The sequence below is a fragment of the Panthera onca genome, chromosome C1 (assembly GCF_046562875.1).
Source record: "Panthera onca isolate mPanOnc1 chromosome C1, mPanOnc1 haplotype 2, whole genome shotgun sequence".
NCBI classification, from domain to species: Eukaryota; Metazoa; Chordata; class Mammalia; order Carnivora; family Felidae; genus Panthera; species Panthera onca.
In genome coordinates, this window is record NC_138346.1 from 38,864,587 (window position 1) to 38,886,762 (window position 22,176).

Below are 22,176 nucleotides of genomic sequence, written 5' to 3' on the forward strand. Positions count from 1 at the left end.
AGATAGATTTGTTCCAGAGTAACCCACTTAGTTCTATTAGACAATTAGTTTAGAGCGTTCATTTAATTTTCTGAAAAGAGAATTGGTCATACCCAAGTATCATGAACACCTTTTTGTGATAAATCCATAATTTGTATTCTCTTTTTTCTTTTTAGCTCTTAAATATGAACCTACTAATGTCCGTTACCTGTGGGAGCGATCAAGCCTTTATGAACAAATGGGGGATCATAAAATGGCGATGGATGGTTATAGGCGTATTTTAAACCTTTTATCTCCATCTGATGGAGAACGTTTTATGCAGTTGACTAGAGATATGGCAAAGTAAGTTTGGAGTGAAGTATATATAGATGCTCCTAATAATCATCTTATTTTACACGTCAAAGCACATATTTGAAGTAGAATATATTTTTTATCGAGGTTCAAAGAAGTGTTTTATTTCCTATATTTTATATTGTGCTTAAATATAGAGGTGGGTTTTTTTTCAGTAATTTTCTGTTTCCAAGTCAACTGTGTGATTACTTAGAAAAATTTGTATATACAATTACCTTCAAGTGTTCTGAAGTTTAAAAATGGGGCATGTTCTAAAAGGATGATTAGGTTCCTAGGTTTCCATAACTTAGTTGATGTACATTTGCAATAATATTAGATTAGTTGTTGTAAATATGCTATTGAAATGTTTGTGGTCTGGGGTTTTCTATAATTGTATCTTTAGTTAGTACTAGAATAACATCTTAAGACAAAAATTTTTCTTTATGGTTGACACAGCACTGACTGTGGTATATATTTTATTTTAAAATATCCCATTTTCAATGACGTGGATGGAACTAGAGTGTATTATGTATGGTACGTGAAATAAGTCAGTCAGGGAAAGGCAAATACCATGATTTCATTCATGTGGAATGTAAGAAACAAAACAGATTAACAAAAGAGAAGGCAATAAAAAGAGAGGGAAGCAAACCACAAGAGACTTAACGTTACAGAACAAACTGAGGGTTGATGGAGGGAGGTGAGTGGGGGATGGATTAGATGGGTGATGGGTATTAAGGAGGCACTTGTGTTGAGCACTGGGTGTTATATATAAGTGAAGAATCACTAAATTCTCCTGAAACCAATATTACACTATATGTTAACTAATTAGGTTTAAATAAAAAATTGAAAATAAAAATAAAAAATAAAATATTATATGCTACTATACTTCTCTGACATGCTGTACATCAAAGCAAAGCAGGAAACATTTTGGCTAAATAATGTCTTGTAAGCTCTCTTTTCTAGAGGTATCTGTAAATGGTATTTCAATCTGGGATCAACCATCTTGATCTGGTTAGTGCAGTAATCTGTGGAAGGGATAATAGTAGTCTGGACCAGGATAAAAGTGCAGGTGGTGAGAAGTAATCAGATTCTGGGTGTATTTTAAGGCTGAACTCAACGATGTTCTAATAGGAGATGGGTGGGTGTGTGTGTATGAAAGAGAGAGAGGGACACACACACACACACAGACAGACAAGGGAAGGGTTCTTAGGACTAAACCCTGAGGCACTCCAGTGTTTAGAAATCAGGAAAATCAGGAGGAAGCAGCAGGGAGACTGAAAGGAAATGGGCAGTGAAGTAGGAAGAAACTAAGAGAACATGATATACCAGAAATATATTGAAGAAAGCACTGCAAGGAGGAGGGATGAAATAGTCCAGATAGAGCATGTAAAATGAGGACTGAGTATTGACATTGGAGATGGGGTGAGGGTTCCTGGAGTATTGGCAGCTCTGGAGAAATTTATAAGGGGAGCAGAGGAATGAGAAGATAATTAGAATGGGTTGTAGGGGTAAGAGATAATTTTTAAGTTGGGAAAAATTACAATGGATTTGTATTCAGCTGGTGTAATCCACAATTGAGGAACACACTGAAGATTCATGAGAGAAGGGACAGTTGCTTGAGTGATATCCTTCAGTAGGTTGGAGAGAATGGGATCTAGTTGGGGGTTTGCCTTATAGGTGGAGAATGTGGAATATATGGCCATGGGTGTGTGTAAGTAGGAAGATGTATTGGGAGGTGTGGGATGTCATGATCTGGTTCTCTGCAAACTAAGAAGCAAGGTCATCAGCTGACAGTGAGGATCAGAGAGTTTTGGAGGTTTGAAGGGAGAGATGAGAAGCGGTTGTCTAGGTCTTTGGGGCCTTGCTGCAGCATTTGTATCACCTAGGAGCCTGTCATAAATTAGAATCTCAGTCCTGCCCCAGCTCTACTGAATCAGAATATGCCTTTTTACAAGATGCCCAGTTGCTTTGTATGCACATTCAGGTTTGAAAAGTACTGGACAAGGTAACTGTAGAAAGACTGCTGACAGCACCATGGGCCCACTTGAGGCTAGTGATCATTAATTTAGAGTGAGTCCAGTCAGCATGGTCAGCTTGACAGGTGGTTGTGAAGTGTAGGCATATTTGGATTAACAAGGGTTGGGATTTTATCACATGACTTTATCAGAAGGGACAGAAGGACAGGAGAAGTGAGGAGATGCACAAGGGAGTAATTACAATGTTGGTCTATGGAGAAGGAGGAAAGTGAAGACAAGAGGCTGCAGGACAGTGAAACAGGTAGATCGATGCTTTGTAGACCCCACTGAGGTGGAACAGTTGTTGGAATTGGGTGATAGGGAGGATGAGCTGGAATGGTATGAGGTAGCTTTTGTAGAATGAGGGGCTTGACATGATGGCATTGTCAAATGGGCATTGCCCATTTTTCTCTGGATCAGCTATGATTATGATTTTAAGGAAAAGTTTTTTCTCCTCTCTGATTTTAATAAAATGGAAATCATAGGTAATGGATGGTCTGAGCAAGGATGTGAGTTTTATAATCTGAATTAAATAAGTATTCATCCATTTTGTCATTTATTTTTTCAGGAGTTACTATGAAGCCAATGATGTTACTTCAGCTATTAACATAATTGAAGAAGCTTTTTCAAAACATCAGGGTCTTGTTTCCATGGAAGATGTTAATGTAGCAGCTGAACTATATATTTCTAACAAACAGTATGACAGAGCTTTGGAGGTAGGAACATGTAATGTGTTTCTCTCTTAGATTTAGGACACATTTCTGCATTTTAGAAATTCTTACAAATTGACAATTCCTCACTTGAGTTATAAAAAATTAAATTATTTATATACTAAGTTATATTTTTAAAGTCTATATGGAAACAGATTTCTAGATTCTATAGTAATTCCATATGAAAGGTAAAGTATAGTTATATGATAAAAGCTCTCGCCATTATCACAGGTGCCAGATAGTCTGTACTTCAGGGTAGCAGGACTGAGCAGCCAGACCAATTGCTGTGATTCCGTTCCTAAGCTGTTGGGAACAGTAGTTTGGTTTGATATAGGGGAATTATGTATCTTCTGTTAAACATTTAGTTAATATGATATAAAAACGTTAATATATCACAGTGGTTCCTTATTTTAAAGAGATTTGTTGATGCTTTTTATAGTTCATTTAGGATGAACTATATATTATTTGAATTAACTGTACAAATCTTTGCATTGTGAAAAGGTTTTTCATATGTATCTATTATATCATTTCCTTTTTTTCTTCCATTCTTTTAGGTAATAACAGATTTTTCTGGAATTGTGCTGGAAAAAAAAACTACAGAAGAAGGCACTTCAGAAGAGAATAAAGGTTGTAGTTCCTTCTGCATAGAGTGGATAGTATACATAATCCTCTCTTTTTTATAATGTGGCATTTAGAAATTGATAGTTAAATGTTCTCATAACAAGTTGTCCCAGAAGCATTTTTTTCTTTATAGAGATTTCATATCTTTTTCTTATGGATATTTACTCACAAGACATCTTTTTAAAAAATTGTTTTCGGTCCCTTTTTACTTCTCAGTACATCCATTTGAACATGGCATTTCTCATTGATCCAGGTCTTTTTAGTGATACGTGAACAAAGAATGGATTACTGAACAGCTATCAAAAACATTTGGATATAAAGCAGTTTAATTTTTAGGAAGGACTTAAAATACTCTCCTTGAAAAAAATCTACTTCAAACTTAAGCATTCACATAAAAAGTAGAAACTGATATGATTACTATCTTTGAAAGCTTAAAATATGTAGTTAGGGATCTGGCTAGAAAGTCATACCTGAAGTATGGCTTGCAGTATCCCTTTCAGCTTTTTCCTTTGTATCACACCCATTAACCTGTTCTGTGCAAATATTAGCATGCAAGACCCTGTCTGAGGTTGTAATAAAATTGAACTCTGGGCAAAATAGATGTCCCTTTTCTTGTGAGGAAATTCCTATGTAGTACCTTCCACCTCTACCCCATGAGGCTTTTGGTGGTGGTGGGGAAGTGGGAAGACACTTGTTACCTGAGTACTGCCTGCTTCAAAATACTTCTCTCCCTGGCAGTCATGAAGCCTAAAAATTCCATCATTATATAATCCTTTGGGTTAAGGCATAATTATTCAAAAACAAAAGCCTTTTTTTTTTTAAAGGATCTATCCTAATGTAAAGTAGTAATTCATTTTTACAGTCAATTTGTGTGCTAATTCATAGAGAACAAGGCACCAATAAGACGTGGGAAAGATAAATATTGAAGTGAAAAGTTTTTGGGGAATGAAGAGCCCAGTTCAATAAGAGTTTCTTATAAGATTCTATGCTGGGGGGCGCCTGGGTGGCGCAGTCGGTTAAGCGTCCGACTTCAGCCAGGTCACGATCTCGCGGTCCGTGAGTTCGAGCCCCGCGTCGGGCTCTGGGCTGATGGCTCGGAGCCTGGAGCCTGTTTCCGATTCTGTGTCTCCCTCTCTCTCTGCCCCTCCCCCGTTCATGCTCTGTCTCTCTCTGTCTCAAAAATAAATAAACATTAAAAAAAATTAAAAAAAAAATATTAAGGAAAAATAGAATTATGTTCAACTTTTAATTGTAGATATGTTTGTTAGTCATTTTGTTTAATATATTTTGCTGAGTTTCATTGGCCATTCCTCCTCCTTCCTTCCTTCCTCCCTCCCTCCCTCCCTCCCTTCCTTTCTTAATGATTTAACATATCTGAATTCAGGAAACATCTTAACATAAATCAACAACATGTCACAGTTAAAGTAGTGGTGTTTGTCTCTCTTAGTATATAAAATAATGGTGTATCTGAAATCGGGCATCTTAGAGTTGATAAAATAACTTTAAAGAAAGAGATAATCCAGACAACTAGGACATTAAAACACTTTCAATGTAAGCAAAATTTGTTTTTCATATGCATTTTTGAAAATGAGAACATTTATTGGTGGATTAATAAGCATTTCCATTGAGGTTCACAATAAAATGAGGTTTAAAAGATACTGCTCTTAGCACGGAGCCTGCTTGGGATTTTCTTTCTCCCTCTCTCTCTGCTCCTCCCCTACTCATGCACACACTCTCTCTCTCTCTCTCTCTCTCCCTCAAAATAAATAAATAAATAAAAAGATACCGCTGCTATATGTTAGTTGATAAACTATTATTTAAACTGTAGGGGCTGTAAATAATATCTACTGCCTTCTTTAGCATTGTCAAATTGCCACTAAAGTGTCTAAATAATTATTCTCAATCTCTGTACTTACCTGATAGAACTGGTAACCGCTTGTGGACCACTACAGGCTTCAGACTTCCCTTTGAGTGGCACTGTCCTATAGCATTATAATATTTGTTTATTTTGAGAGAGAGAGAGCGCACGCAAGTGGGGATGGGCAGAGAGAGAGAGAGACAGACACAGAATCTGAAACAGGCTCCAGGCTCCAAGCTGTCAACACACAGCCCAACGCGGGGCTCGAACTCATGAACCATGAGATCATGACCAGAGCTGAAGTCAGACGCTCAACTGACTGAGCCACCCAGGCACCCCTGTCCTATAGCATTATAAAGTGACCCTCTTATTTCTATTAAAATATAGTTCATCCAAATTCTACTTTGTCTGATGAGATTGTAACCCCTGCTTTCTTTTTGTTTTCATTTGCCTATTGTATCTTTGGTTTGCCATTTTGTTTTCAACCTTCCTGAGTTATATGATTTCAGGCATGTGTCTTATTTTCAACATAACATTGAGTTTTACTTTGTGATTATTCTTGAAATCAAATTTTTGATTTACACATCTGTACACACTATATCTTTAATGGGTATGCCATAGCCACTGTCTACAGAAGAAATAGGCTGTGGATATAGTTGTGAGTCAGATTAGTCCTTATCCTCATGGAGCTTATGGTCTAGGTAAATTTAAATTTTAGGACTCTGTTTGAGGAAAATAAATGTCTTAAGTTGGTTTCCTGTAACAGTTATTATATTGGAGCTTAGAGATAAAAATAATCTATCAATTAAACTTGTCTAAATCCTTCCATGACTTCATAATTTTAGGGAATTCTATAATTTATATGGCAAATTCTATAAAACATGAGTTATTTCATTTTAATATAATTGTAGGTTTTATTCTATCACTTAAGATCAATCTCTGATGTTTATGCTTCAGTGTTTTTTTTTTTTTCTGAAATGGAAACTTACTTGGAACTTACTAGACTTTACAAAATACAAAATATTTTAAATGTGGATAAAAATTCCTTTGACTGATTTCTCAGGGCTTTAAAAATTGTTTTACCTTGGGGCACCTGGGTGGCTCGGTTGGTTGAGTGTCCGACTTTGGCTCAGGTCATGATCTCGCAGTTTGTAGGTTTGAGCCCCACATCAGGCTCTGTCTGTGCTGACAGCTCAGAGCCTGGAGCCTGCTTCAGAGTCTCTGTCTCCCCCTCTCTCTGCCCTTCCCCTGCTCAAAAATGAATAAACGTTAAAATTTTTTTAACTGTTTTACCTTAATGAAGTTTTAGAAAATAACACAACATTTAATTTATTCCTTTCTTAGCCTCTTTATCATAAAGACTGAAAAGAGACTTTTGAATTCAAAAAAGAAAGAGTGTATATATTCTTGTTGGTCATTTTTGTCTTTCTCTTTTTTTTTCTCTGTAGATTTGATAGGTGTGGGAGTTTCTGTAGGTTTCAGATAAGTGGATAAAGTATTAGGAAAAGAATTGGAAGGATAATTGCTACCAAAGGACAGACTGAAGAGAATATAAAAACCTAGTAATAAGAGTTGGTCCAACTTAGAATTGACTACAGAATCATTTGCTCTGAATGAAGTAAATGAGATCTTATGTAGAAGATACAGAGCTTGCTTCATTTGCCCTACATTCTAAGCTTGCATATAGGAACTGCTTTTTGCCTGTCTTTCTAATCCATAGCTGGTGAAAATGTTACCTGCACTATACCTGATGGTGTGCCAATAGATATCACAGTGAAGTTGATGGTCTGCCTTGTACATCTCAACATTCTTGAACCACTTAATGTAAGTAACATTAAGATCTGCACTTGAGATACTTCAGATAAAATCACATTTTCTTTAGATGACAAGTAATTTTAAGTTTACCCTAGATTTCACATTTTTCAGTAACCCAGGAAGTCACCATAAGCATCAAATTATTTGTGTGTGAATATCTTACAAAAGCTGAACTGGGCTTGTAATGATTTGTTTCTCTTTTCTTTTCTTTTTTTAAGTTTATTTATTTATTTTGAGAGAGAAGGAGAGAGTGCGCATGTGAGCTCAGGAGGGGCAGAAAGAGATAAGGGAGAGAGACAATCCTAAGCAGTCTCTGCAACGTCATTGTAGAGCCCAGTGGGGGGCTCGGACCCACGAACTGTGAAATCATGACCTGAGCCAAAACCAAGAGTTGGATGCTTAGCCAACTGAGCCACCCAGGTGCCCCTTGTTTTCCTTTTTAAATGAGAACAATCCAGAGATCAGAATTTGAGATTGGGCTTTTTAGACAGTTGGTAAATTCTGAAAGTTCTTCCCTTTTGCCAGCTTTGGAGTATTTCGTTGAATAAAAAAATTTATTGGGCATCTGCTTTGCAGACCTTAGGATAAGGTATTGAATATAATACACAAACCCTGCCCTCATGGATCTTTTATTCTAATGGGAGTAAATGGATAACAAAATAAATATGCAAAATATAGGATGTTAGTTGGTGGTACATACTCTGGAAAAAATCAAACAGTGAAGAACAGAGAATATTGGGAGTAGGAGGGTGGTCAGGAAAGCCCTCTCTGAAAAGGTGACCTTTGAATAATGACAGAAATATCAGCAAACACAGAGGCCCTGAAGCTTGGGTATGTTTGTCTTAGCACAGAAAGAGCACAGCAAGTCAGTGTTATCTTAGCTCCTGCCATGTCTGCTTACACCAGCCCTTCAAAAGTAATGTGTGGCTCAGTCGGTTGAGCATCTGACTTCAGCTCAAGTCATGATCTCACAGTTTGTGAATTCAAACCCCACGTTGGGCTCTCTGCTGTCAATGCAGAGCCTGCTTCGGATCCTCTGTCCCCCTCTCTCTCTGCCCCTTTCCCACTTATGCTTGATCTCTCTCAAAAATAAATAAACATTAAAAAAAAATACTTTAAAAGTAGTATGTTGAATGAGTGATGGTAGTATGAGTTCTTTCTAATAGAGAAATAGAGATTCAGAAATGAATAGAAAAATGGTTATTTAAAGCTGTTTTCATTAAACCTTGCTCCTTTTCGGCTTGCTTCAAATAACTGATAGACATGTGAAAAGAGAAATATACCTACATGTCCATATTTGTAATGATTGTTTGACTTCAGACTTTTATTTTGGGGTCTAGCCTCTCTTGACAACACTAGTGGAACAGAATCCTGAAGATATGGGAGACCTCTATCTAGATGTTGCTGAAGCTTTTCTGGATGTTGGTGAATATAATTCTGCACTTCCCCTCCTTAGTGCATTAGTCTGCTCTGAAAGATACAACCTCGCAGTAGTTTGGCTTCGGCATGCAGGTAATACTTCTTTGTGGGAGGGAGAAGTTTTAATCATATAAACAGGCAAGAACTTACTTTCCAAAATGGTAATAATTATTTAAAATATTAATGTCTTGGTAAAAGTGAAAGTATTTCTAGTTTCAGGGCAGTTTTTTGAATATCAGTTTCTTTTGTTTGCTTGTTTTTTGCGTATAGTTGACACACAGTGTTACATTAGTTTTAGGTGTACAACATAGTGATTTTGCAACCCTATGAATGTTAGTATTTTAAATTGTCATGGTATGCCACTATATGATTTCCCCCACATTAATGCTTTGGAAGAAAGATTTACTTAATGCTACTGGAATGAAGTAAGACTAACCATGTCCCTGGTAAAAATACTTTATACAAGTCATTTACCTGTCTTAACCATAGGCTCTGACTTCTAGTAATAGAAGTATAGAAGTTTTCTATAACTAGAGAAGCATTGATTGACAATTTGGGTTATTTTGAGACCTATCACAATATGAAATTGCTAAGAGCACTTAAAGATAACTCTTTACTGTTTGGATGAGTGAACATGAATACAAATGTAATAACCATCATAAAAACATTATTTGTGATATTTGAATTTAAAAGACATGAGCAGGGAGATGGAGTTTTTATTGCTTACTATCAAAGTTTAACCTAAAGATGATACTCGGGAGAGAGTTGAGAAATTTTAGATTTGAGAAAGCAATTGAAAGAGAAAGAACCATTTTAGGAGGTAATTGTAATGAAAAGGGAATGAGATGGAAAAGGCCTAGATTAGTGTTGTCGCTGGAGAGTTCAACTGGTAGGATTTAATGACTGATTGGCATAAAGTTTGAGGAATAGAGCCCAGTAACTTCCCTTCTGAGAACTTACCCTGAGGAAATAATTGAGTGAGATGAGGGGAGGTAGTTTATATTGGGTATCACAAAACTCAGGAGCCTGGCAAATAACGAAAATGAGTGAAGTGGGCAAGTGAAGAGGCGCAGGGCTTGGGGGGAGAACTGGAGAGCCCTCTCCAGAGGATGCTGCTGTTTCTCAGCATAGGCTGATGTGCCATGTGGGAACAGGAGAGTGTTGCCAATTCAGATTTGTCAAAAGAATCCGGTAACTTAGAGTTCATAAAAATCCGAAATTTAAAAAATGGAGGCCATGTATTGTTTTTAACAGCACTGTGGCCTAACAAAACACCTCTGTGGGTTAAATAGGTTTGCCAATTTTTAGACATGGCTTATATACATGAAAATGTTTACTGCATTGCTATGTATTAGAGTATAAATTCAGAAATAACCTAAATATCAGATAATATGGTTAAATAAATAGTTGAATGTTATAACCATTCAAAATGCTAAGGAAGATGTGGGAAATGTTGAAAGTATAATGCTAATAAGTAAATAAAGCAGAACCTCAAAGTGTATGTATGTGCTGATTACATCCTTGTAGCAATTTGGATTTAGTTAGAGAAATCAATAGATGGATCAATCAGTAGATGGAGATTAGAAGGAATGGCTGTTTTAAAGTATTAGAAATCTGCAGACATTTCATTTTTGTTATAATTCTTTAAAGTGGAATATTTTATATTTAATATTATATTTTATATTAATTTTATATTTAATATAAGAAATATTTAATATTTCTTTAAAGTGGAAAAATAATTTTGGCAAGCTTACAAATCTGTAGATCATATTTATTATGCTTTATTTTAACATCATCTTAGAATGTTTAAAGGCCTTAGGCTATATGGAACGCGCTGCGGAAAGCTATGGCAAAGTGGTTGATCTGGCCCCCCTTCATTTGGATGCAAGAATTTCACTTTCCACCCTTCAGCAGCAGCTGGGCCGTCCTGAGAAAGCTCTGGAAGCTCTGGAACCAATGTATGACCCAGATACTTTAGCACAGGATGCAAATGCTGCACAGCAGGTAGGCCATGTCATGTGAAAGGAAGTTTTCCTTGGTGGATTGTGTTTTTGAACTTTTTCCTCCGTTAAGGATGTGTATACGGTTTGTATCCAAAAGATTTATTTTAGTGTATTAAATTCACCATTTTTGAAAAGTAATTTTGAATTTAAGTTTCAGCCTCTTGTTAAACTCTGTAAGTTGTGTGTCTAAAATGTTGGATCTTAAGTTGTGAAAGATCATAAAGCAAATGTTGTTAAGGTTTGGTTTCTAAAACAAAACTCTTCTGGGGCGCCTGGGTGGTTCAGTTGGTTAAGTGTCTGACTTCGGCTCAGGTCATGATCTCACAGTTTGTGAGTTTGAGCCCCATGTCAGGGTCTGTGCTGACAGCTCGGAGCCTGGAGCCTGCTTCAGATTCTGTGTCTCCTTCTCTCTCTCTGTCCCTCCCCCCACTTGTGTTCTGTCTCTGTCTCTCAAAAATAAATAAATGTAAAAATAAAAAAATAAAAAAATAAAAAAAAACACAACTCTTCCATGCAGACAAAACAACTTACAGCAAAGGAATCTTGTCACATTCATTATCATGTGCTTATTTATTTAGGAACTGAAGTTATTGCTTCATCGTTCTACTCTATTGTTTTCCCAAGGCAAAACGTATGGTTATGTGGATACCTTACTTACCATGTTAGCCATGCTTTTAAAGGTGGGTAATGGTCTTTCCTTATGTTAGTGCTGTTGACTGTTTAAATGTTTAGAATTTGATTGAAACATAGATTACAGCTATTTTATAACTGTTCTACTCTCAAACTTTTGAAAATGAAAGTCAGATATAGACAAAAGACTTAGAGGTTACTGGTATGTATGACCTTTGAACAACATGGGAGTTAGGACCATCAACCCTAACACAGTTGAAATTCGCATATAACTTTTAACTTCCCCAAAACATAACTACTACTAGCCGACTGTTGACTGGAAGCCTTACTGATAACATGAACAGGTGATTAACACATATTTTGTGTGTTAAAGGTATTGTATACTGTATTCTTAAAGGAAGCTAGAGAAAAGAAAATGTTGTTAAGAAAATTATAAGGAAGAGAAAATACATTTATAGTACTGTACTATAAAAACCCATGTATAAGTGAACCTGTGCAGTTCAAACCTGTATTGTTCAAGGGTTGACTGTAACTGAAAGTTCTACATGAAAGTGTAAACTTGACTGTAGGTAGAGTAAGTGAAATAAAGTTTTTGCTAGTACAAACTCAGAAAAGTGAGAACCATAGTGTGATCAGTTACTGGCTTTGTAGACAGTACCACGTGCCAAAATTGTTCACTTTGCAAAAATCTTTTCCATGTGTGACATCATTTCCAAGTCTAGCTTTTTTTCAGGGAAGTGGTTATGTGTGCATGTACATATGTTATGAGTTAATGTGAATTGCCTTCTTTTTCCCTGCTAAGGTAAGCAGTGTGATCTAAATTCCCTTGGGAAGAAAAAAATAAGTCTGTTCTCTTTTAGGTGTTTAAATACACAGTAATTTGGCCTTTTTTTTTCCCTACTAAAGAAGATTTCAGGTATACCTGTGGTACTTGTGACCCATAGATTTTCTTTAAAAAATTATATGACTCGAGTGCCTGACGGGCTCATTTGGAGGGGCACAAGACTCTTTATCTTGTGGTTGTGAGTTTGAGCCCCATGTTGGGTATGGAGATTACTTAAAAATAAAATATTAAAAAAAGGTATATGACTAAAAAAATCTCAAATTGTTATTTTAAATTCAGGTAGCAATGAATAGAGCTCAAGTTTGTTTGATATCTAGCTCCAAATCTGGAGAGAGGCATCTCTACCTTATAAAAGTGTCAAGAGACAAAATATCAGACAACAGTGACCAAGAGACCGCAAATTGTGATGCAAAAGGTAATTACTTTCATTTGCTTTATTGCATAAAATGTGACTGAATTCAAAAAATATTCATGAAATAATACCTGATAGTAACTTAATTGAAAATATACCCTTTTCTGGGGCACCTGGGTGGCTCAGTCAGTTGAGTATCTGACTCTTAATTTTGGCTCACGTCATGATTTAGCATTGTGGGATGGAGCCCCACGTCCGGCTCCCCGCTCAGCATAGATCCTACTTAAGATTCTCTCTCTCAATCTCTCTCTCTCTCTCTCTCTCTCTCTCTCAATCTCTCTCTCTCTCTCCCTCTCTCTCTCTCTCTCCGTCTCCCTCCCTCCCCCTCTCCCTCTCTCCCTCTGCCCCTCTCCTCTGCTCTCTCTCTCTCTCTCTCATAGAAAAAAAAGAAAATACACCGTTTTCAAATAAAATGAAATTTCTAATCCAGATCCTTCAAGTATAATAAACTCATTTGATGTTAAAAGAAGAAAAGGAAGGCTACATGTAAATACTTTACTTTTTAAAAATTAGAAGGAAACCATCTGCTTGGATCTCCCTGTGAAAAAACTAAACAGAACTTTTGACCTTTTAAGAAGAAAATATGTTATTTTAAGAAATTTGTGAAGATTAGATGGCAGTATAAATTACTATATTTGTCCAGTCACTTCAATTACATGTATTTCATTCTCTGTTAAATTCATTTTTGATAAATGTAGCAATAGTTGTAGAAACTCTAAAATAAATTGCTTTGACCTAGTCTCGAGTAATTTGATTTTAAAAGGCGTCTATATTTAGTAATGCCTCAAGTATGCCTCAAGTATGTTTGGGTGAGGTTGAAAAGAGAAACTTGAAAAGAGTCTAAACTGGAGGTATCAGTCTGTCAATGTGTGCAGTGTGCAATGGAAAAGGGTTTTAAAATCCAGAAGAGCTGAATCTCTGTAAGCACATTATGAGGACCTAACATAAGTAGGCTTTTCAGGGGAGGAGAGTCAGGAAAGGAATGAGGATCAGCTGCTCATAATCTAGCTGCTCATAAATGCCTCAGAAGCCTATCTCTACAGCTCATGGTTCTGGGCCCATCTCAAAGGCAGACTCTGCTTCATGTGTTTAAGACTATATTATATTTTTCTCTATATGTGATTCTGTCAAGTTTTCTCTTTCAGTATTTTCTCATTTCAGGTCCATTGTGGGTTTTTCTTAGGTTCATAAAGGGGTTTTTTTGTTAATTTCATCATGGTAGGGATCATGTTACATTTGTGTACCAGGATAGGATGAACAAGGTCTCTTTATGTTACATGCATCTTTGTACTTTTTTTTTTTTTTTAAGTTTATTTATTTTTTTGGAGAAAGCTTGAGTGAGGGAGAGAGCACAAGTGAGGGAGAGGCAGAGAGAGAGGGAAAGAGAGAATTCCAAGCAGTCTCTGCGCTGTCAGCACGGAGCCCAGTGCGGGTTTGAACTCAAACTGTGAGCTGAAATCAAGAGTCAGATGCTTAACTGACGGAGCTACCCAGGCATGCCTGTACTCTGATTTTTTCACTCAACATTTTCTCACATATGTTTTCTCATGCTGGTCTCTTTATAGCTATTATCATTAAGGAATATTTAATACTCCATTGGATAGCAATCCCATAATTTAATTATTCCCTTATTTTTTGATATATGGTTGTTTCTGATAATTTTCTTTTATAAATAATACTATGCATTTATCCATATTTTTGACTATTTGTATAGGATATATTCTCAGGAGAATTACTGGGTCAAAGACTAAAAAATTTTTATGGCTTTTGATATTTCTCAAGTTATAAATTTATAAAAAAGGACGCTCTAACAGACAAGACAAGATTTTGAAGGAAAAGAAATTTTGAGGCAGAGAAAATATTAAGATTATAAAAAGATCAAGAACAATCTAAATCTTGAAGTCCTTTGCTAAGCAAACTTTTGAATTCCTTGTATGTGCAGAATCCTGTATCTGACTTTAGTCATGGAATACTCACTTACTTGTTCTGCCCTGGAGGACCATATATCCTAGCTAGCACTGACAGATACAGATGACATAGCTGGACTTTGTAGAGGACAAACCAGAAGTAAGAATTACCTGGGGTTGTGGATTGTTAGGCAGAGCAGAGGGCTGGTGTTGAAGTAGTGTAAACAGAAAACTACCCACTTCATCATTGTCTAAAGAGTGTTGGCAAGAATTCAGGCCCATAGGAATGTGGGTATTAAATTTAGCCTTAAAATTGATCATAGGGATTTTTCTAATATTGTTATTTCTGAAAATACAGTGTCCTAACTGATTTTCACTGGTATCATTTTAGCAATATTTGCTGTACTCACAAGTGTCTTGACAAAAGATGACTGGTGGAACCTTCTGTTGAAGGCCATATACTCCTTATGCGACCTATCCCGATTTCAAGAGGCTGAGTTACTTGTGGATTCTTCACTGGAATATTATTCATTTTATGATGACAGGCAAAAACGCAAAGAATTAGAATACTTTGGTCTGTCTGCTGCAATACTGGACAAAAATTTCAGAAAGGCATACAACTATATCAGGTAATTTTCCAATAACTTATTTTAGATTCTTTGAAAGAGGATGTGTATTTACTTTGATTTAGTCTCTCATACTCAAGAATTAATAAATTGTTTTAACTCTCTTGTGGCTTACAGGTAAATTCAAATCATTGATGATTCTCAGAGGCATGCCGTCTCATATATTTAACCTCTTGTACATCAGTCTCCCCATATATAAAATGGATATTATAATATTACCTCCTTGTAGGATTATTGTGAGAGTTAAGTGAATTATTATAGATAATGGCCTTTTAACAATGTCTGGCACACACTTATTAGCTGTTACTCACTGTTCATTGTACTGGAGCTGTAGTGGGCTGGGGGAGAATGGGTGAAACTTAAACTACTTGATTCTTTTTTTTTGGTTTAAAAGTTTTGTTAAAAAGAACAAACAAGATGTAGAAATACTAACTTAAGTAGCATCTTCTGGGAAAAATCACTGTGTGAGTGTTTATGCTTAAATATGTTGACATAGTCTGCTTTTCATTGTAGGAAAATGTTGCTGCGCTGAATGAAGTATTTCATTCTTAGAATCAGAAGTTTTTCTTTTTACATTATTTTTTACCCTCCCTCTCTGTCTGCAATTTTAGGGTGATGGTAATGGAAAATGTCAATAAACCTCAGCTCTGGAACATTTTCAATCAGGTTACCATGCACTCCCAAGAGGTACGACATCATCGCTTCTGTCTTCGCCTAATGCTGAAAAACCCAGATAATCATGCCCTGTGTGTCTTAAATGGACACAATGCATTTGTATCTGGTAGTTTTAAGCACGCGCTTGGTAAGTGTCCTGTATGTGACTTTGTCAAGTGTGGATGGTATGATGGTTAACAGCCGGGCCTGGGGCAGAAAACTACCTGTGTTTAAATAGCAGCTCCCTCATGGCAAGTTATTCTACCTCCCAGTGCTTCAGTTTGTTTATCTCTGAAATGGAGGGAATAATTGGACCTGCCTTACAACTTATTGTGAAAATTAAATGAGTTAATGTAAAGCATTTAAAAAAAATGCCTGGCACATACAGTAAGTAGCTGTAAGTGTTGGCAGTAATGATAATAATGAATATTAGTATTTATTTTTTTTACAAAGCTTTGGTTCAAAAGGCTGAAGTTTTATAATTCATTCTAAAGGTCAATAATCCTCCTGCGTAGACTTGTTTGTTTTCTAAATAATTTTCATTAATTATGGATGCTTTGCAGGGTGCCTGGGTGTCTCAGTCGATTGAGCATCTGACTCTTGATTTCTGCTCAGGTCATTATCCCAAGGTCATGGGATTGAACTCTGTGTCAGGCTTTGTGTGGAGCGTGAAGCCTGCTTGAGACTTTCTCTCTCTCTCCCTCTGCCCCTCTCCCCGGTTCATGCAGTCTCTGTCTAAAAAAAAAAAAAAAAAAATATATGTGTGTGTGTGTGTGTGTGTGTGTGTGTGTGTGGATTGCTACCTGATTTTAATTTGCTATAGTACAAAAATGGATTTAAGATTTGCTGATAGTTTGTTCCTTAAGGAGACAAGTCTTTATACCAAGATTTATTTACATTGTGCTTGCTAATTCTAATTAAACTCAGGGAAAATTAATCACTTGAAATTTTCTATAATAGGGAATCAGAAGCAAATTAGAAAAATACCTGGCCAAATGTTTAAATTTAAAATGAGGCATGTATCTCTTGCTGCCTAAGAGCTAGTGTTGCCCAACTCACTTGCCAGTAACCTTGAACATCAGATGTTGAAACTTAGCTCTGGTGTGTGTGTTTTGGAATTGTTTGTTTAATGGTAAGAAAATATAAAACAGATTTATATTATTTTCCTATATTTAGGACCTTTTGCAGAAGGTAAAAATAGAAAGTGCAAATGGCAGTCTACCATCTGTGCTGCTAAAGAGAGTCTGTGGTGCTATGTCTTCTGGCACAGAGCTGGAAAGAACAGAAGTTTTTACCTTTGTATGATAAATTATTGATCATCCCTTTATAAAAAAATTTGCTTATCAAAAAAATAAAAATTTTGCTTAAATTCCCCTGTCTCATATGGATAAACTTTTGACATGAAGCAGTTACATATGTAAATACATGGAAACAAGGAAAACATGTTTTTCTCAGGAAAAACGAAGTAGTGCTCCATTTGGGAAACAACATCCATAATCCTAAAAAACAAAACAGAGCTATTTTTCTTTTTTTCATCTCCATGATCTATCACATTTGCATTTATACCAAAAGAATTCACCAAAGACACATTCCCTTGTTTCTTTTAAAATAGATTTAAGATCTTAAAATAGAGTTACGATCACAATTGATAAATTATTTTGGAAGTATTACTCTACATGGAAATGTCTAGCTGTGCCTAAAAGAAGGTTTTAGTTGCTCATATTTAATCTGGGTGATCAGGATATATTTATAGGTAAATCCTCCTAATTTTGTTATATTTTGTACATTGTTTTAAAATTCAAATTAATGTGCATCTGATTGATATTTTAAAATGTACACCTTGCATATGTTAAAAATCAGTACTATTTAGCAATAAAGTATATTTGAATAAGTGAAGAAATAGGGAACTATGCTCTTGTCACACCCATCTGATACCACTGTTCTTTTTTCAGGACAATATGTGCAAGCCTTTCGCACCCATCCCCATGAACCTCTCTATAGCCTCTGTATAGGCCTAACGTTTATTCACATGGCCTCTCAGAAGTATGTATTAAGGAGACATGCTCTTACTGTGCAGGTAATTCATTTAGATTTCTCATTACTTGGTTTTATGTTCTTTAAAAATGAATATACTTAATGCTTTTGTTGTCCTGCTTTAGAAGGAATACCTGCTTAGTATACATACATGTTGGGAGTTCCAACACCTATCCCTCTGTTTAGCACTCAGCATGGACTCAACATCTAGTGGTGGTGCTTCTGGCTAAGACTTAGGTAGCCATGTAGAAAGGGTACACAGCCAGATCACAAAGAGGACACAGAAGAGTCTGGAGGCTTCCTTAAGACTTTGGAGCCCCTAAGACCTCCAGTCTTCTAGGTCCTGATGACTGATTTATTGTAAATCAGTTTTAAAAATACATAATATATATATCTAGTAATGTATGAGTATGTAACTGTGTTGACTGTTTCTTTACATCACCACCAACAAATTGCTCTTTTAAAGTTTTCATGGTTGTAGTCTTTTTATTTTCTTGTTTACTTTTTTATATAGTTTGTCTTCTCTAATAAGAATGGAAACTCCAAGAGATCAGGGATTCTGTCTGTCTTGTTTACCACTGTATCTTTAGTACTTTTGTGTTGTTTTTATATGTTTGACTTATGTAAAGACATGTTTTTTAAGTAGTTATGGAAGGAAAAAAATGTTGACTTGAATGGAATAGCAGGATTTAGTAAAGGAATTTTTCATGTGGGTTTGGTTTTTAAAGTAAAATGGTTAAAAGAAAGCCTAAATTCAAATGATGATAATTGTTAAAGCTAGGTGTTGGGATTCATTATAATGTTCTCTTTACTTTTGTATGTTTGAAATTTTTCATAATAAAAAGTAAAACCAAAACCAAAAAACAATTGTGATATTTATCCACCTCTTGCTCTAAGTTTTTTTCTCTCTTAATGGATACTTTTGCTGTTTTAGGTAATGTAGGATTGTTTATAAATTAAATATATGTAATGAGCACCCACTGTGCTAGGAGTGGGATATAGTAGTGAATGAGTATACAGGCAGAATTCCTTACCCTCATGACGCTTATATTCTGGTAAACATTAATAGGAAATTTTTATGGATTGACTCATTACTAAATAGTTAAAATAGGGGTGCCTGGGCTCAGTTGGTTGAGTGTCTGACTCTTATTTCAGCTCAGGTCATGATCCCAGGGTTGTGAGATCGAGCCCCACATCAGGCTCCATGCTGAGTATGGAGCCTGTTTAAGATTGTTTCTCTTACTCTGCCCTTCTCTCCCACTTATGCTCTCTTTCTGTCTCTAAATAAGTAAATAAAAAAAATAAAGTATGCAGTTTTTGCCTGGTAGGGAAAAAATTTATGTACTGCACAGTAATTTAGAAGCTAACTTTCAAATCACTGGTATATTTAAACAGCAGTGTTTAATTGGTTGGAGATTGAGATAAAACAAGAAGTGATGGGTATATGGGGGTTTGTTGTCCTAATCTGTCTACTTTTGTGTATGTTAAACATTTTCCATTAAAAAAAGTTTCTAAAAACAAGTTTCATTGTAAATACCGTGATTCTTAAATTGTTTTAATTTCTTGTGAATCTATTTCCTTATGCTACATGATCATAATTAATTTTCCTTTGGAGTAGTTAAAAACAAACTAATTTCATATGTTTTACTATCTTTCCTACCTTCTTATTATACTGTGAAAGTAAATCTTATAATTCTGCCCGTATTTAATATTTTATGTACAGTGTATATTACTTGGACACTTTAGTGAATAATGTGACAAAAATGTTTGAAAGTAACACAGTTAATGTAAAAAGGACTCTTTTACTTCTATTCCATTAAATTTTTTGTCAAAACTCTTATCGCCTAAAAGATAAAGTGGCTGTCTCTATTACCTAGCTTTTAAATCACTAAATATTTGAATAGTGTTTCAGTGGTCTCCTAAGTTTGTTAAAAATTTCTTAAAATGCAGCAGGTAATTCAAATCCTGTTACTGTATCAGAAGACCTACAAGTTTATTTGGGTTGCAGTAATTCATCTGGGCTTATTATTCTTTCTCAAATTTTTATCTTTAAATTTGTCATCTTAAAATAGGAAGATTTGCTATTTCTCTGAGACTAATAGTTTGTCTGCTTTACTTAACAGAACCATGATTTTCAGTGGAGTAGAAGTTATAGTCACCTATAAATATGGGTTATTTTATTATGCAGAAAGTATGAGTTTAGTGAACATAATTATTTTTATTCCTAAAATGCATTAATTCTAAAGAATTCATTAATTTTTATTGTTTTTTATGAAGAAAAATTTGTGACCATTTATCAGAAAGCAGATCACCCAGGAAATAGTTGCATTTTATAGTCTATACTCACAGCTGGAGATTATATTTATTTAATTACTTAACATAGGACACTTGCACTTTTGCAGTCGGTAACTTTCTGCAGCTGGTAACTTGAAGATGCATTAAAGGGGAAAATGAATACAGTAAGAGATGAAGCAGGTGCTTTTTGGACACCGTGACACACGTGGAGCCTGCAGTATTCTATCTGTGTTCTGATGTTTTTTCCATAAAGTCTTTGAGTCAGAAGCTTTCAGGGGAAGAATAATCAAGTTTTTTGGGTTAAGAGGTTATTAAGGTCCTGAGAGGTAACTTACAAAAAAGGTACCATTGACCCAGAAAGTTTAGGTATACTTAAGTGAGTTTGTCCCTGAGAAGAAACCTTTCTAAAATTACCATTTTAAGAGCTTAGATTTTATATTTTGCTCAAGCTTTTAGACATCTTGAATCAAGAAGTTTATTGGCCTCAGGGCACCTGGGTGGCTCAGTTGGTTAAACATCTGACTTCAGCTCAGGTCATGATCTTGCAGTGATGGTGCAGAGCCTGCTTGGGATTCTCTCTCTCTCCCTCTCTCTCTCTCTCTCTCTCTCTCTCTCTCTCTGTGCCCCTCCCCCACTCATGCATGCGTGCTCTCTCACCCTACCCCCCCCCCCCAAAAAAAAGAAAAAGTTTATTGGCCTCTAATGTCACAAAAGCCAACTTGGAACCTTAAAAACAATCCTGTGTTCTTAAAGATTATGGATCTTTGACAGTTTTAACATTGGACTTTGTTTTCTGTAAATATTTTTGTCCTTAAAAAAAATAAATCTTTCCTTTATATCTTCGGAAGAGCTCTAGACTAAATTGTGATATAGCACTATGCCACAGACATATGTTCTTTCAGGATGAGATTGTGTCTCTTTTAGGGAGAGTACAAGCGGGAGGGGCAGTGGGAGAGGGAGAGAGAGAAGCAAGCAGGTTCTACGCCCAGTACAGAGCCCTACATAGGACTTGGTCTCATGACTCAGGGATCATGACCTGAGCTGAAATCAAGAGTTGGACACTTAACTGACTAAGCCATCCAGGCGCCCTTTTTTAAATACTTGTATTCTGTACAGAATATACCTGGCACATATAGTTGTTCAAATATATACCAGTCAAATGAGAATAATAATGAATTATCTTTTTCTTTTGGGTAGGGCTTTTCCTTTCTTAATCGATACCTCAGCATACGTGGGCCTTGCCAGGAATCATTCTACAATTTGGGCCGTGGCCTTCACCAGCTGGGGCTGATTCATCTTGCAATCCACTATTATCAGAAGGCCTTGGATCTCCCTCCACTTGTGGTAGAGGTATTGTATGATTTGCTTTAAAAACTGAGGAGTCATTTCATTTCATTTCATCTAGAGAGAAGTTTAGTTAGCTTATGTTGTGGTCCAGATAGTGAAATAAATTACATACTAGAATGGATTTTTTCCAGGGGCACCTGGGTAGCTCAGTTGGCTAAGCGTCCGACTCTTGATTTTGGCTCGGGTCATGATCTCGTGGTTGTGAGATCAAGCCCTGTGTTGGGCTTTGCATTGACAGTGTGGAGACTGCTTGGTATTCTCTCTCTCTCTCTCTCTCTCTCTCTCTCTCTCTCTCTCCCTCTCTCCCTCCCTCCCTCTCTCTCTCCCCCTCTCTCTCTCTCTCTCTCTCCCTCTCTCTCCCTCTCTCTCTGCCCCTCCCCTGCTCATGCATGCACATGCTCACTCTCAAATAAACATTAAAAAAGAAAAAAAAAGAATGCATTTTGTCCATATTGAATGTGTTTATTTAGCAACAAGTAGATCTTTGGCATTCTTACCTTATGACCTGATCAGCAACCATGTGGACACATATGACTTGTGGTGACCATTTCAGTTACCCTAAGGTAGCCTCTGTGGTTATCGGTATGAGCTGGGAGACAGAAAGCCTGAATATTGAGTAATATAGCCATTGTTCATTTCAAAGTTCAAGTGTAACTAACATATTTCTTTATAAAGAT

General features: G+C 36.1%; 1 protein-coding gene across 1 annotated transcript in view; it reads left to right on the forward strand.

Moving 5' to 3' along the window:
• Positions 1-22,176, forward strand: part of GTF3C3 (general transcription factor IIIC subunit 3) — a 38,107-nt gene that overhangs the window by 13,362 nt on the left and 2,569 nt on the right. Inside the window, exons 6-17 of the mRNA XM_060622752.3 lie at positions 156-321; positions 2,893-3,040; positions 3,589-3,661; positions 7,234-7,337; positions 8,669-8,840; positions 10,549-10,751; positions 11,329-11,430; positions 12,504-12,639; positions 14,935-15,172; positions 15,781-15,971; positions 17,776-17,900; positions 21,350-21,502. Coding sequence (XP_060478735.1) covers positions 156-321; positions 2,893-3,040; positions 3,589-3,661; positions 7,234-7,337; positions 8,669-8,840; positions 10,549-10,751; positions 11,329-11,430; positions 12,504-12,639; positions 14,935-15,172; positions 15,781-15,971; positions 17,776-17,900; positions 21,350-21,502 — 1,811 coding nt within the window. The remainder of the gene's footprint in view (positions 1-155; positions 322-2,892; positions 3,041-3,588; positions 3,662-7,233; positions 7,338-8,668; positions 8,841-10,548; positions 10,752-11,328; positions 11,431-12,503; positions 12,640-14,934; positions 15,173-15,780; positions 15,972-17,775; positions 17,901-21,349; positions 21,503-22,176) is intronic.